The sequence below is a fragment of the Adelges cooleyi genome, unplaced genomic scaffold, assembly GCF_023614345.1.
Source record: "Adelges cooleyi isolate 19-005CV unplaced genomic scaffold, UGA_ACOO_1.1 ACOO_flye_CR_arks_rails_tigmint_CR_PRNA_118, whole genome shotgun sequence".
Taxonomy (NCBI): Eukaryota; Metazoa; Arthropoda; class Insecta; order Hemiptera; family Adelgidae; genus Adelges; species Adelges cooleyi.
Window position 1 is genome coordinate 1,707,598 of NW_026095771.1, and position 12,926 is coordinate 1,720,523.

Genomic DNA, 12,926 nt, shown 5'->3' on the forward strand with positions numbered 1-12,926 from the left:
AATATACTTCAAAACTTAGATCTCTCTCAAGTCATTCAATAATCAAAATATTTTTGATCTGAAAAATGACATTGATTCAACATAAAAATATCTGTATACTGTCGTTGAGTTATTTCTCGAATTTTGATTATTAAAACAAATAATCGATAAAAATAATTTTACGAAAAAAGGTAAACTTTGAACCCTAGTAACTTTAAAAAAAAACATATATTTAAAAATCGGCCAACGACAGTATATCAGACAACATGTCTAGATTATATATTCTAAGTAATAGACTCCTAAGTACAAAATCCAGACCAATGAGAAGGATCTCAAAATGCAAACTTTCGGCATTAAAACAGCTTTTACTGGTTAAAAAAGCGACAAAAATGTTTTTAAATATTTTTTTGATTAATCATAAACCTAGTAATAACTGTAGGTATACTTAATTAATTGATTTAACAAGAAAAAAATGATGAGATATTCCCCCTTAAGAAATGCAGGTTTGATGAAGCTTTACTTTTTATATTTTTTATGTGATAATTGAAAGTAAGTTTTGTGTCAAAAGTAACACCTGGGTCTTTTACAATAGTTAGTCTAGGAATAAGACAATTATTGATGGTATAACTATGCAGTATGGGCGATTTTTTTAAAGTAAAGGATAATATTGAACATTTGTCTATATTTAGAGCCATACCATTTTTATTACACCATTCGACGAAATTGTGAATATCAGACTGGAAGCATGTGGCATCAAATTCTGATTTAATAGGCATAAATAATTTTGCATCGTCTGCTAAGAGCAATATTTTTCAGTATTTTAAGCTAAAGACCACATCATTAATAAATAAAAGGAACAGAAAAGGTGATAAATGGTCACCTTGAGGGACGCCAGAGGTTACCTTAATTTTGTCGGAGTGAAAACTTTTATATTTTATGATCTGGATCCTATTAGTTAAAAATGATTCCAACCATGATAATAAAGCATCTAAGATACCAATTATTTCTAACTTTTTTATAAGTAAAGAATGGTCTATTTTATCGAAGGCTTTTTCAAAATCTGTGTAGACAGCATCAAGTTGAGAATTAGATGAAAAAGAATCCATAATAGATTGCTTAAAAACTGTGAGATTGGTGACAGTAGATTTCCCATTTCGAAATCCATGTTGTTCGTCCACAAGAACATTTTTAAGTTATCGTATGAAAGAATTTTTCATGATGGACCTTCCGTTAATATATTGTTTGGCCAAAAAAAACTTCGTAGTTAATTTGAATTCACATATCATTGCCATTCAAACACCACAACTGGCTCGATGCAGACATGTGTATTTTACGATTTTTTTTATTTATTAGTTAACACCAGTGAGCAGTATGTTAGCTTATTTTATAAACATAAAACATGTCTCAAAATTTTTAAATTTGCGAAACAGTGTTCGTTCCATCGTTACCAGAAAGACAACGTTACCTCCTGTCGTAGGGCCCTGCACAAAATATGAAAAACCAGAGGAAAGATATACTTGCACAGGAGCCGAAACTAATAGCCGTGGTATCGTGCTGGGCGTGTATGAGCCGCAAAAAGCCGCAAACAATTTTATACAGATAAACTTCACGCGTTCGTCCCAGGCATACAACACCGTCGTTTGCGGTAAACTCAGCGACCAGTTGAAACGCAACAAAATCCCGGTTTTGGGCGAAGCTGCGATATACAACGACTTGGACGTTTCGGCTGCGCTCGTAGCTCTAGTGGGCCTCGGCAGCGAGCACGCAGGCTACGATTTAGTCAGGAAGTACTGTCGAAAAAAGGAGAACACCAGGATTGCCGCGGGCGTCGGAACCAAAGAATTGCAAGACCGGGGCATTTCGCAGGTATTCATTGAGGAGATGGACGATTTTCAGTCGGCGTTCGAAGGCGCGATACTTGCCAGCTATAACAATGATGAGCAGAAGAAGGATTGCGATAAAGAAATACCGCACTTTTCAACCGCCGGCTTCGCAACGTGCTATCTAGACGATAAAAGGTAAAAAACAGCGAACAAACCCTCGCTCGCGTAAATAGTAACGTAGAGACGTTTTTCCAGTTCTATATGCTTAGGAGACATGGACAACCTGCAAAAAGACAAAGCCACGCTGGGTATGCTCTACGCAGAAACGCAAAATTTCGTTAGACGACTGATGACTGTGCCCACCAACGTGATGAATCCGGAGTACTTCGTACACGAAGCAATAAAAGTCCAGAACAAGGTCAAGGCCATCTCGGTGACGACACTCCCGGAAAAAACGCTCACAGAATTGAACATGAACGGCATCTTGGCACTATGTGCTGGGTCCTGTCAGCCAGCTAAATTCTTAGACATCAGCTACAACGGGTGCGCCTGCACCGAGACACCGCCTGTCGTACTGGTCGGTCAAGGCGTAACTTACGCAAGTGACGATTGCCATGCGGCACGCAATCCCCAGCTTCGAGGTCAGACCCACATTGGTGGCGGAGCAATTGTTCTAAGTGTTATAAAAACTCTGGCGGAAATGGGAGCGCCAATCAACGTCAGAGGTCTGATACCGCTTTTCGAAATCACCAACGGTATCTGCCCGGGAGATGTAATCGTCAGTGCTGACAAGACTTCCATAGAGGTGACCTTGCCTAAGCGTTTTAACACATTGGCCCTGATGGATGCCTTGCAATTCGCCCGTACGCTTAAACCTCATTCCATCGTCAGTCTGGCTAACACGCCCGGGGTAGGTCCAATGGAATACGGGTCGAGAGCCACACAGGTCTGGTGCAACGACGAAGCTATTTGGGAGACTTTCAAGTCATCCAGCGCCCACACCGGAGACATAGTGCATAGATACCCTTTGGATAGCCAGTACGACCCTTATATACAAGGACAGTGCGAGAATCGTTGGAAGAACGCGTCTGACATTGACCCTCTGTGCACCGATGCTAGAATTTTGTCTAAATTCGTCGGCTACGAGATACCGTGGATCCACATGGAACTTCAGTACGTTAACTACGAGCCGCACAGAATTCCGTACTTGCGTCAGAACACCATACCGGGCCGCCCCACTAGAACAGTTCTCGAAGGGCTTTTGGAGATGATACGGGAAACCCGTCAACAATAATTCCGGAATATTTACACTACAATACAGATATAGCAAATGTGTCCGAATTGGTTATTTGTAAAATTATCGTAAAATGTTTATGAGCAAACTTATGTACATAAGTGTTAGTTTTGTGCTTCGTTTAAGTGTATTAGATCTTTAATAAACTATTAACCTAACCTTTGGCTTGAACCACTTAACTGTGTGTTGTCATCCTGCAACTTTTTTTTTTTTTGCAGGGCTCTGTGTAATGTAACTAATTTTTATCTGATAATATCAATTTATAATTCTCTATTATAAAAAAAAAAAAAAAACTTGGTAACTGTCAGCTAAGCAAAGATTTCAATAACGCATATTATGATATTTGATTTAAATATCACACAAAGATGTCTCAAATTATATCTATCTTAATAAAAAAAATATGGGAAAAACATGTACCCAATGAACTTTTTTTTCTATGTCTATATATTTATTATTGACATTTTTATGTCTTTGTTATGGGACACACACGGTTTGGGGTGGGGGTGGTTATAAGAATAAGGGTAGGAATGTGTTTGGGGGTGGTTTTATGGATGAGGTTGGGATTGGGAGTGAGGATGAGGATGGGGAAAAAAAGTTTTTCAGCCGAGTCTGGAACCACGAAAGAGCATTTACTTGTCTCGTTGAAGTACCGAGATAAATTTAGAGTAGTGGTGGAATTATAAATAATGATATAGTATATTAAGAAGCAGTAACCAGCTAGTATATTAAAACATAAGGTTTCTGGCTAATATTGTAGTGTTTAATATTTGGCTTAAAATAATTCATAGAGGATTTGGGCCCTTAAACTGTTTTGAATTTATTATTTAGTACTAATTTGAACGTTGAACGTAAAACATATCTCTTATCTCTTATCTCCTATATATTACCCCTATCCCCTACCCCCTATTGACATTTGCATGTCTTAGCTCTGGCACATAACCGAAAAAATTATAACGAAAAAAGAAATAGGAATGAAGATGAGGTTTGGGGTGGGAATAGGGTTGAGGGTGAGAATTAGCTCTGGCACATAACCGAAAAATTATAACGAAAAACATAAATCAGCCATTTTTTAGCCGAGTCTGCAATCACAATAGACCATTTTCATGTCTCATTGAAGTACCGAATAAATTGAGATTAGTTGTCGAATTATAATTTAAAAAAAAAATTACACGGAGCTTCCAGTTACAGCATAAGCCAAGGAGATTAAAAAATTATGTACAATCATGTTTCTGGCTAAAATTGTAGTGTTTATTATCTGATTAAAAGTAAATTAACATAGTGAATTAAACTATTTTGAATTTATTATTTAGCTCTAATTTGAACGTTGAACGTACAACATACCTCTCATCTCATATCAGATAACAGCGTAACAGATTAACATTCGAAATGGATCCGAAATGGTCATTCCGATAATTGTCTTTCGTCGGCGCTTCGTAGTAAACATAACGAATGACTTTTGGTACCTTGCGGCGAGAAACAGAGTAACGCTTTTTTTGGTAACGTTTTTTTTCGGTTATGTACCGGCTAATTCTCACCCCTGTCTCCTACCTCCTATCTCCCACCCCTATCTCCCGTCCCCAACCCCATCTCCGTGTGGTAACGCTTTTTGACATTTTCATGTATTAGCTCTAGCACATAACCCTGGCAAATATCCGAAAAAAGCGTTACCAAAAGAGCGTAACGAAAAAGGCGTGACAAAAAAAGCGTAACCAAAAGTTTTTCAGCTGAGTCTGGAACCATGAAAGAGCATTTTCATGTCCCGTTGAAGTAGCTGGTAGTTTTATATTTTTCTAATTATCAAATCAAAAATTAAATATTTACAATATACATCGAAACCACCAATGTCCACTAGCTGCCACGAAAAATTAAAATGTTGTATATCATAAATTTATTATTATTGAAATCATCTAAACATAGGCATTATTAAGTAATTGGTGTGTAATTTTGGAAAATGTGGGTACGTGTGTTGGCTGAGATATGACAATATAAATTAGCAATGTATGAACAATTATTTGACGAATAAATATCACTAAATAGTATAACAAGTGTTGTAAAGTATACATTTTCGGTGCAACAGAATTTGTATGTACCTACGGATTGTGATTTATTTATTTTGACATTTTCATGTCTTAGCTCTGGCACATAACCGAAAAAAGCGTTACCAAAAGATCGTAACGAAAAAAGCGTTACCAAAACGTTTTTCAGCCGAGTCTGCAACCAGGAAAGAACATTTTCATGTCCCGTTGAAGTACCGAATAAATATAGATTAGTTGTGGGATTATAATTAAAAAAAAAAAAATTATGTGGAGCTTCCAGTTACAGCATAAGCCAAGGAGATTAAAAAATGAAGTACAATCATGTTTCTGGCTAAAATTGTAGTGTTTATTATCTGGCCAAAAGTAACTTAACATAGTTTAATATTAGAGAATTAAACTGTTTTGAATTTATTATTTAGTTCTAATTTGAAAGTTGAACGTACATCATATCTCTTATCTCCTATATCTTACCCCTATCACTCACCCCTATCTCTTGTCCCTAACCCCAACTCTATCCTACCCCCACCCCTTATCTCCTACCCCTATTTCCACCCCCACCCCTTATCTCCTACCTCTATTTCCACCTCCAACCCATCTTTGTGTGGTGACGCTCTTTTGGTAACCCTTTTTTTCGGTTATTTGCCATAGCTAATTCCACCCCTTACCCATACCCACCTCATTTTCAACCCTTTCGCTTTTTTCGTTACGCTCTTTTGGTAACGCTCTTTTGGTAACGCTTTTATGGTAACGCTTTTTTCGGTTATGTGCCAGAGCTAAGACATGAAAATGTCAAAAAAAAAAATTACATGGAGCTTCCAGTTACAGCATAAGGTCAAGTAGATTAAAAAATTATGTACAATCAAGTTTCTGGCTAAAATTGTAGTGTTTATTATCTGGCTTAAAACAATTCATAGAGAAATTGGGCCCTCAAACTGTTTTGAATTTATTATTTAGATCTAATATGATTAACATTCGAAATAGATCCGAAATGGTCATTCCGATAATTGTCTTTCGTCATCGCTTCGTAGTTTTTGTTACATTGCGGCGCGTAACAGCGTAACGCTTTTTTGGTAACATTTTTTTTCGGTTATTTACCGGCTAAATCTCACCCTTATCTCCTACCCTTTATTCCACCCCTATCTCCCGTCCCCAACCCTTTCGCTTTTTTCGTTACGCTCTTTTGTTAACGCTTTTATGGTAACGCTTTTTTCGGATATTTGCCAGGGTTATGTGCCAGAGCTAAGACATGAAAATGTCAAAAGGTGTAACGAAAAAAGCGAAAGGGTTAGGGACGGGAGATAGGGGTTGAATAGGGGGTTGGAGATAAGGGTGAGATTTAGCCGGTAAATAACCGAAAAAAAGTGTTACCAAAAAAGCGTTACGCTGTTACGCGCCGCAATGTAACAAAAACTACGAAGCGACGACGAAAGACAATTATCGGAATGACCATTTCGGATCTATTTCGAATGTTAATCTGTTACGCTGTTATCTGATTTGAGATAAGAGATATGTTGTACGTTCAACGTTCAAATTAGAACTAAATAATAAAATCAAAACAGTTATAAATTGTTTTAAGCCAGATAATAAACACTAAAATTTTAGCCAGAAACATGATTGTACATGTACAAACATGTTAATACAATTATTTGGCTTCGAGATTTTTACAACTGAAGAAACGAACGATAATAACATTACTTATTAAATCTTATACCATTTGGTCCATTTAAATAGGACGGTGGTCTGATCAGAGGCTGTATGGCGAATAATTATAATAACAATACAATGTCTATTGACTAACTTGACACTTTTCTGGTACTTACGACCAAGCTTCAAATCCACATTGATTCCCATTTACTTAAATGTACTTAATTGTACTTAACGTCGATTTGTTAGCTTGTGTTGCGTTCTTACAACGGTTGTATATTTTTCAAGAACGCTTGTTTTTTATTGGCGAAAGTATTATTCAAGCAAATTAATAAGAGCGTATCGGACGGTATATCTTTGAACATACCAGACCAATTTAGTGCGGTTTTATTTTGCATTTATAATATATTAAAAAATTTACATAATACAATATGTTAAATTTGTCGTATTTTTACTTGTGCCAATAATGAAATTTAACCACAAATAATTGTTTTAAATCCAGAGAACTCCGTTGTCCTATCTACTACTTGGCGAAACCATAGCCAAGACCACGGGACAGCCTCCAGTGAATGGCCCCATAAGTTCTTCGCCTTATAAGGCTCCTATAAAACTGTAATATGTGTAATTGATAATTAATAAAATAAGACAAAATGTAATAATTTGATATAAGTTTCATACAAAAAATGTGAAATTTAAAAAAATAAAATATATATTATGTTACATTAAATTACATTAATACTAATAAAACCACAATGATGGATTTGTTTAGGAATTTGTTGTTTTCGCGAGACAAATAAATTTTAAAATAAAACGATTTTCCTCGTTTCCCTGAATAAGTTCCTACTTATGTTCAACTTATTTCAGTGTTTTTTTGTTTTGTTTCAGCAAGTACCAGTAGTGTCACCGTCCGGTCAATATACCACGATTTTAAAAACACATTTACTACACATAATTATTATTTTTGCATGAAATATTGTTATTGTAATTTTATATTGTTTTTGTAATAATTTCTATTATCTACCTTTATGATATTAAAAATGTAATTATGGTTAAGTATATCATTTTTGATTTTATTGTAATTATAAAAATAAAAAGGAAAGAGGTGTTACGTATCAGCAGTTTATATAAATACATATGGTGGAATTGTCTACCATACACGAGTGCTACATCGGCACAACTTGTCACTCGTGTAATTTGGGTTTCATAATAAGCATCAGCAAATATTATTATTTACATTAATCTAATTGTGTTTTACTTTCAAACTAAGGTATAACATTCAACAACTTATTTCAGTGTTTTTTTGTTTTGTTTCGGCAAGTACCTGTAGTGTCACCGTCCGGTCAGTATACCACCATTGTTCCGTTGTGCATACTCTTGGTGTTAGTAATTAAAGAAATAATATAAGACATTATGAATGCTTTGAATAGGTTTGTTAGCCTTTCGGTGTGCTTTCTAATGTCTTTGCCACGTTTGCAGAAAAGACACATAGCCGACCGATATATCAATCACTGACAAGTGGAGGTGCAGTCAGCTGAAGGCAAGTGTATACCGAAACGATAGTTCAGCATCAACATGGGCGACATTGTTAAAATGGTTAAGAACACCAAGATTTTACCAGCCGACCTCTTGATTATTCCTTCCAGGTAAGATCAAACAAAGCAGGATATTAGTTTGAGACATTATCCCAACGTCTTACCGTGTTTTCGTATAGCGAGCCGCTGATCATGTGCTACATAGAAACCATGAATATTCAAACAAATATATATTAATTACTAATCACATTGTTACATTGAATTATTATGTAAAAACTACATGTATTTAATATTAGTGACTCATGGTAGACGTTTCCAGTGTGGCCCATTGGCCACAGTCGTCACTCGAAATTAAACTATTATAACATTCATGTAAGTATCTTTACGATATACGCTTGTAATCGAACAGAAGAAAAGATCTCTTTATTATTTCTGTTTTTCTACATGGCTTTAATAGTTTATCTATGTAAGAATGAGTGCCTAACAAAAGCACCAAATAAACACTGAAAATTAAACGGCATGGAACCGGATGGCTTACGAAGATTCAACAAAAAAGTCGACGAAAAAGGAACCGTCATGAAGGATACCCCACGTACAACGGGGCCAAACTGTACTACGGTCTCAGACGCCGTCGGACTCCTGGTATTATTTTTCCATCATAATCCTATGAGATCTTCGCCTTATAGACTCGTATAAAAACCCCTAATATATGTTATTGATATCTAATCGAATACTATAGGCTAATATATAGATCAACTATTAGTTCTAACGACGACGACGAACGGTCTTTATATTTATACTTGTAACGATTAGGAAATATGATTACAACAACTATACATATAAATAAGGCTACAGCTAAATACCAAATAGAAGGTAATTATTATAAATTATATAAAATTCATGTCAAATGAGCGTTTTGTATCAGAAACGCCACAAACGCTGACTTTCACAAGCAATTTTTCGTGTATCATGCTATTATTCTTGTATACATTTCGCTTCGTCTTAACTAGCTAGTTACTCTGAAATGCTGTTATTTTCTCGCCCTTTACGAATTTTATTTAAATTTTAGACTTTAGTTGAAGATTAGAACGTCTTGTTCGCATGTATCGAATGTGTGTTAAAAATGTTTAAAAACTTGCTTTGCAAACATCATCATCATCAATTTTGTAAAATATATTCTATATTTAATCGGTTGAGTGCCATCAATTACTATAGGAATAACCCTAAGAAATTTCGCTGTTAACATTAAAAAAAAATACATCTATATATATTGCAAGCTGTTGTGATGAACACATTCAAAACAAACTCCTGTTAATACTTAAAATTTAAATAAAATTAAAGTAATTTAATAACGATATAATACGGCTATTTATTTTACATCCACTCTATCAGGATCGTATTAAACTGCAAAAAAAATATTAAGTAAAACACAAATCTGACCTGACAATCGAATCAACCCAATTTGTATCTGCACTTCATAGAGATTAACTGCTAGCTTAACAAATACATCCCGTTTCAATTAGTTTATTTCAATTCATCACTTTGACCGTGTTTTTAAGCAAATGCCATGTCTAAAATAGCGGAGAAATAAAAAAAATAATTAGCTTAAAATTTCAGACACAACATTACTAATGTAATAAAGCACACTAAATAAACATTCCGATTTTATAACGAATATTTACTAAGGTAACAAATATATAATGAGAACAAACATAGCAACGAGAAATTATATTTACAAAAAAACAATCCTGTACTTGAAACCAATAATCTGCGAATATTTGATTTTTGGTATTTTATAAGATAGAACAGCTGGTAAATAGATGTTTTAGAAATTATTATAATACTTAAAAGTATTTAAATCCCTTAAAAAAACGCATTACTAAGTAGAATCAGAAATATTATATAAATTACACTAAATGGAGAATGTTAAATATCATGTTATTAGGATTGGATTTACATTTTAGAATTGATTACAGATTTTTGAAAATTTTCATTTTTTATGAAAATTTTCACTAATTACTACCGGTTTAACGTTCAGACTCAAGAATTACCCTTCATAATTTATATAAAAAGCTATTCTAACTAGTTTTATTGATAATATACAACTATAATATCTAAACAACATCTTAGACAAACTATTTGAAACTTTTGAGACTATTATTCGGAAAACTACGTCGTTCGCATTTTGTAGTCAAACCATGATTTTTTAGGATATTCTTTTAAAATTGAAAAAGTGTGAGGGGTATTGTGAATTTGTTCAAAATATCAGCAAAATTATAGTATTATTGGTCTGCGTTATTTCAAATATGTAGACTTACTACATAAAACTGGTCAAGTATTATTTATATTTTTAAAACTCGATTATTCTTGATTTTGGTCGTACACCAACTACCGTATAATTCTTCATAGTAATTGGTTTCCATATCTTTCACATAATAAGAAAAGTGTGTTGGTCAGTGGTAGATTTTCTTCGTAGCTCTTTTTTTTTTGTTCACAAAATTCAAACTAAATATCATTAATTTTAGGAACCAAACAAAATGAATTTATTGTAATCATGTAATATTATACCTAATCCATAGAATATGATGACATTTGACCGACCAACAAGTATCTCCTTGGGAACGAACTAACCAGCATCGAATCTTACAACGTCTTTGGAACTCGAATGGCACAGCATCACCATGGGCGTTATAGTTAAGATGGAAAACAACAAGTTTTTACCAGCCGACATCTTGATCCTTTCTTTCAGGTAAGACCGAGCAAAGCGGGATATTAGTTTGAGGCATTTTCCCAACGTCTTACTGTGTATTCGTAAAGCGAGCCAATGAGCATGTGCTTTACAGAACCATGAACTGGGAAGGTGAGACCAATTTAAAAATCTGTCAAGGCCTTCCGGAAACGTTTCAGCACGTCTACCCCGGGGATCTGGTGCAGTTTAAGGGTGCATTCGAGTGCGAGCTGCCTAACCAGTTAATATATGATTTCAACGACAGTGTGAGACTTTCGAATGGAAAGTAAGTGCTAAGGCCACTTCTCGGACGTTAAAAACGAAGGAGGCCAATAAGCTTGTTAAGATCCAAAAAGGAGGCCAAAGAGTATTTTGACCAGCCAATAAGGAAAATGATTTATAGGTTCAAATTAATAAATCACAGATACCCGCGCCGTCAAAAGAAACGTTCTCTTCAGTGTTACAACATGGCAATAAGCAATTATTTGTAATTGATAGTTAATTATTATTAAACATAATGTTTTCGTAATTTTATTGTATTTTATTTCATTTTGAAATTTTCTCATCAATGCCTCGTAAAAAATGAACACGTCGTCCACGATTCTGGAGTCAGCAAAAAAAGAAATGGAATCTCCAACAAAAATTGAACAGTATAAATGGGCCTAGTTCTAGACTCCCTCCAAAAAAAAATCAGCCTATCGAAATTGTGATATCTACAATGTGGCCAAGTCTGATATATGTCTTATTTTATTCGGAAACTGGCCAAGCGTTAAGCAATGATATTTAAATATAATAAATATTATTAAATATAATAAACGTTGAAAAGTACGTCCTTTGATAGAAATGTTAAAAAAACGTTGTATTAATAATTTTGTACCAAAAGAACACAGTGCAATATTTATGAGTTTTTTAAACACAAGTGATTCCGAACGTCATGTGTCAAGGAAGAGACCGTAACACCGACCACAACAGTACCAAGGGCAAATCAATTACATCATTGTGTTTTAAAGATGCCCTAAAAATAACAGAAAACGAAGCACAAAGTATAATCCTATTCCGAAACCAACTTGTTAGACAAATATAGTTGCAATGGATAGCGGGGAAAAGTAGTCAACATTTAAAATTATAATCCCAAGGCCTTGGCCACGACCATAAAGACTGTACAGCTCTCTTAAGGGTTTTGAGGCTCCGGAAAAGTGCAAAATAAAAATTTGTTGGAATTGCCATCGCCCGGGGCATTACTTTTCCCAATGTCCCATGTGTTATGAGATAAAATAACAAAAATAGTATTCTAGTTTAAAGTACGTGCATTACTTTTTATCTAATTAATGTCGACGCCAAAGTAAATATCGGCTGGGGACAGCAGCATAAGCAATGTGTTTAACTTTTTTAAGGTGGAGCGAATACTTGTATATGATGATTATTTTATGATGAACCACTTTTTTAAATAATACTACACTCTACCTTTCCTTGTGCCCTAAACTTGAAACTTCAATAACTTAAAATATATACGTTACTATTTAAGTTTTAAAAGTTGCTATCAAGAAAACTAAGTTGGGGGTTAAAACAAAAAAAAATGTGTAAAATTGAGATCACGTTGTATAAAAACAATATAAAAAAAAAATTATTTTTTATTGTGCCCTATGAGATATTGAAAGGTTCATGATACAAATAATCACCATGCATACTATATATAGCTATATAGTAATTTTCAAATAAATTTCGTGTGGCGTTTCAAAATAAAGTTTAAAATAAACTTAGAAAACGCCAAAACTTTAGATTTAAAATTTGGGATTTTAAAAAAAAAAAGTTAACAGATTGTTTTTTGTTGCTTGGCCACGTCACATCAATACATTTATTCTGCTCTATGGCAACGATTTTTCTATAATA

The 12,926-nt window shown here is 34.4% G+C and overlaps 1 protein-coding gene across 1 annotated transcript; it reads left to right on the top strand.

Moving 5' to 3' along the window:
• Positions 1 to 608: 608 nt before the first annotated feature.
• Positions 609 to 3,096, top strand: LOC126847710 (cytosol aminopeptidase-like). Its single transcript, XM_050588088.1, has 3 exons — positions 609 to 613; positions 1,410 to 1,997; positions 2,058 to 3,096. Exons 1-3 carry the CDS (start codon positions 609 to 611, stop codon positions 3,094 to 3,096), a joined length of 1,632 nt encoding a protein of 543 aa, XP_050444045.1.
• Positions 3,097 to 12,926: the final 9,830 nt, after the last annotated feature.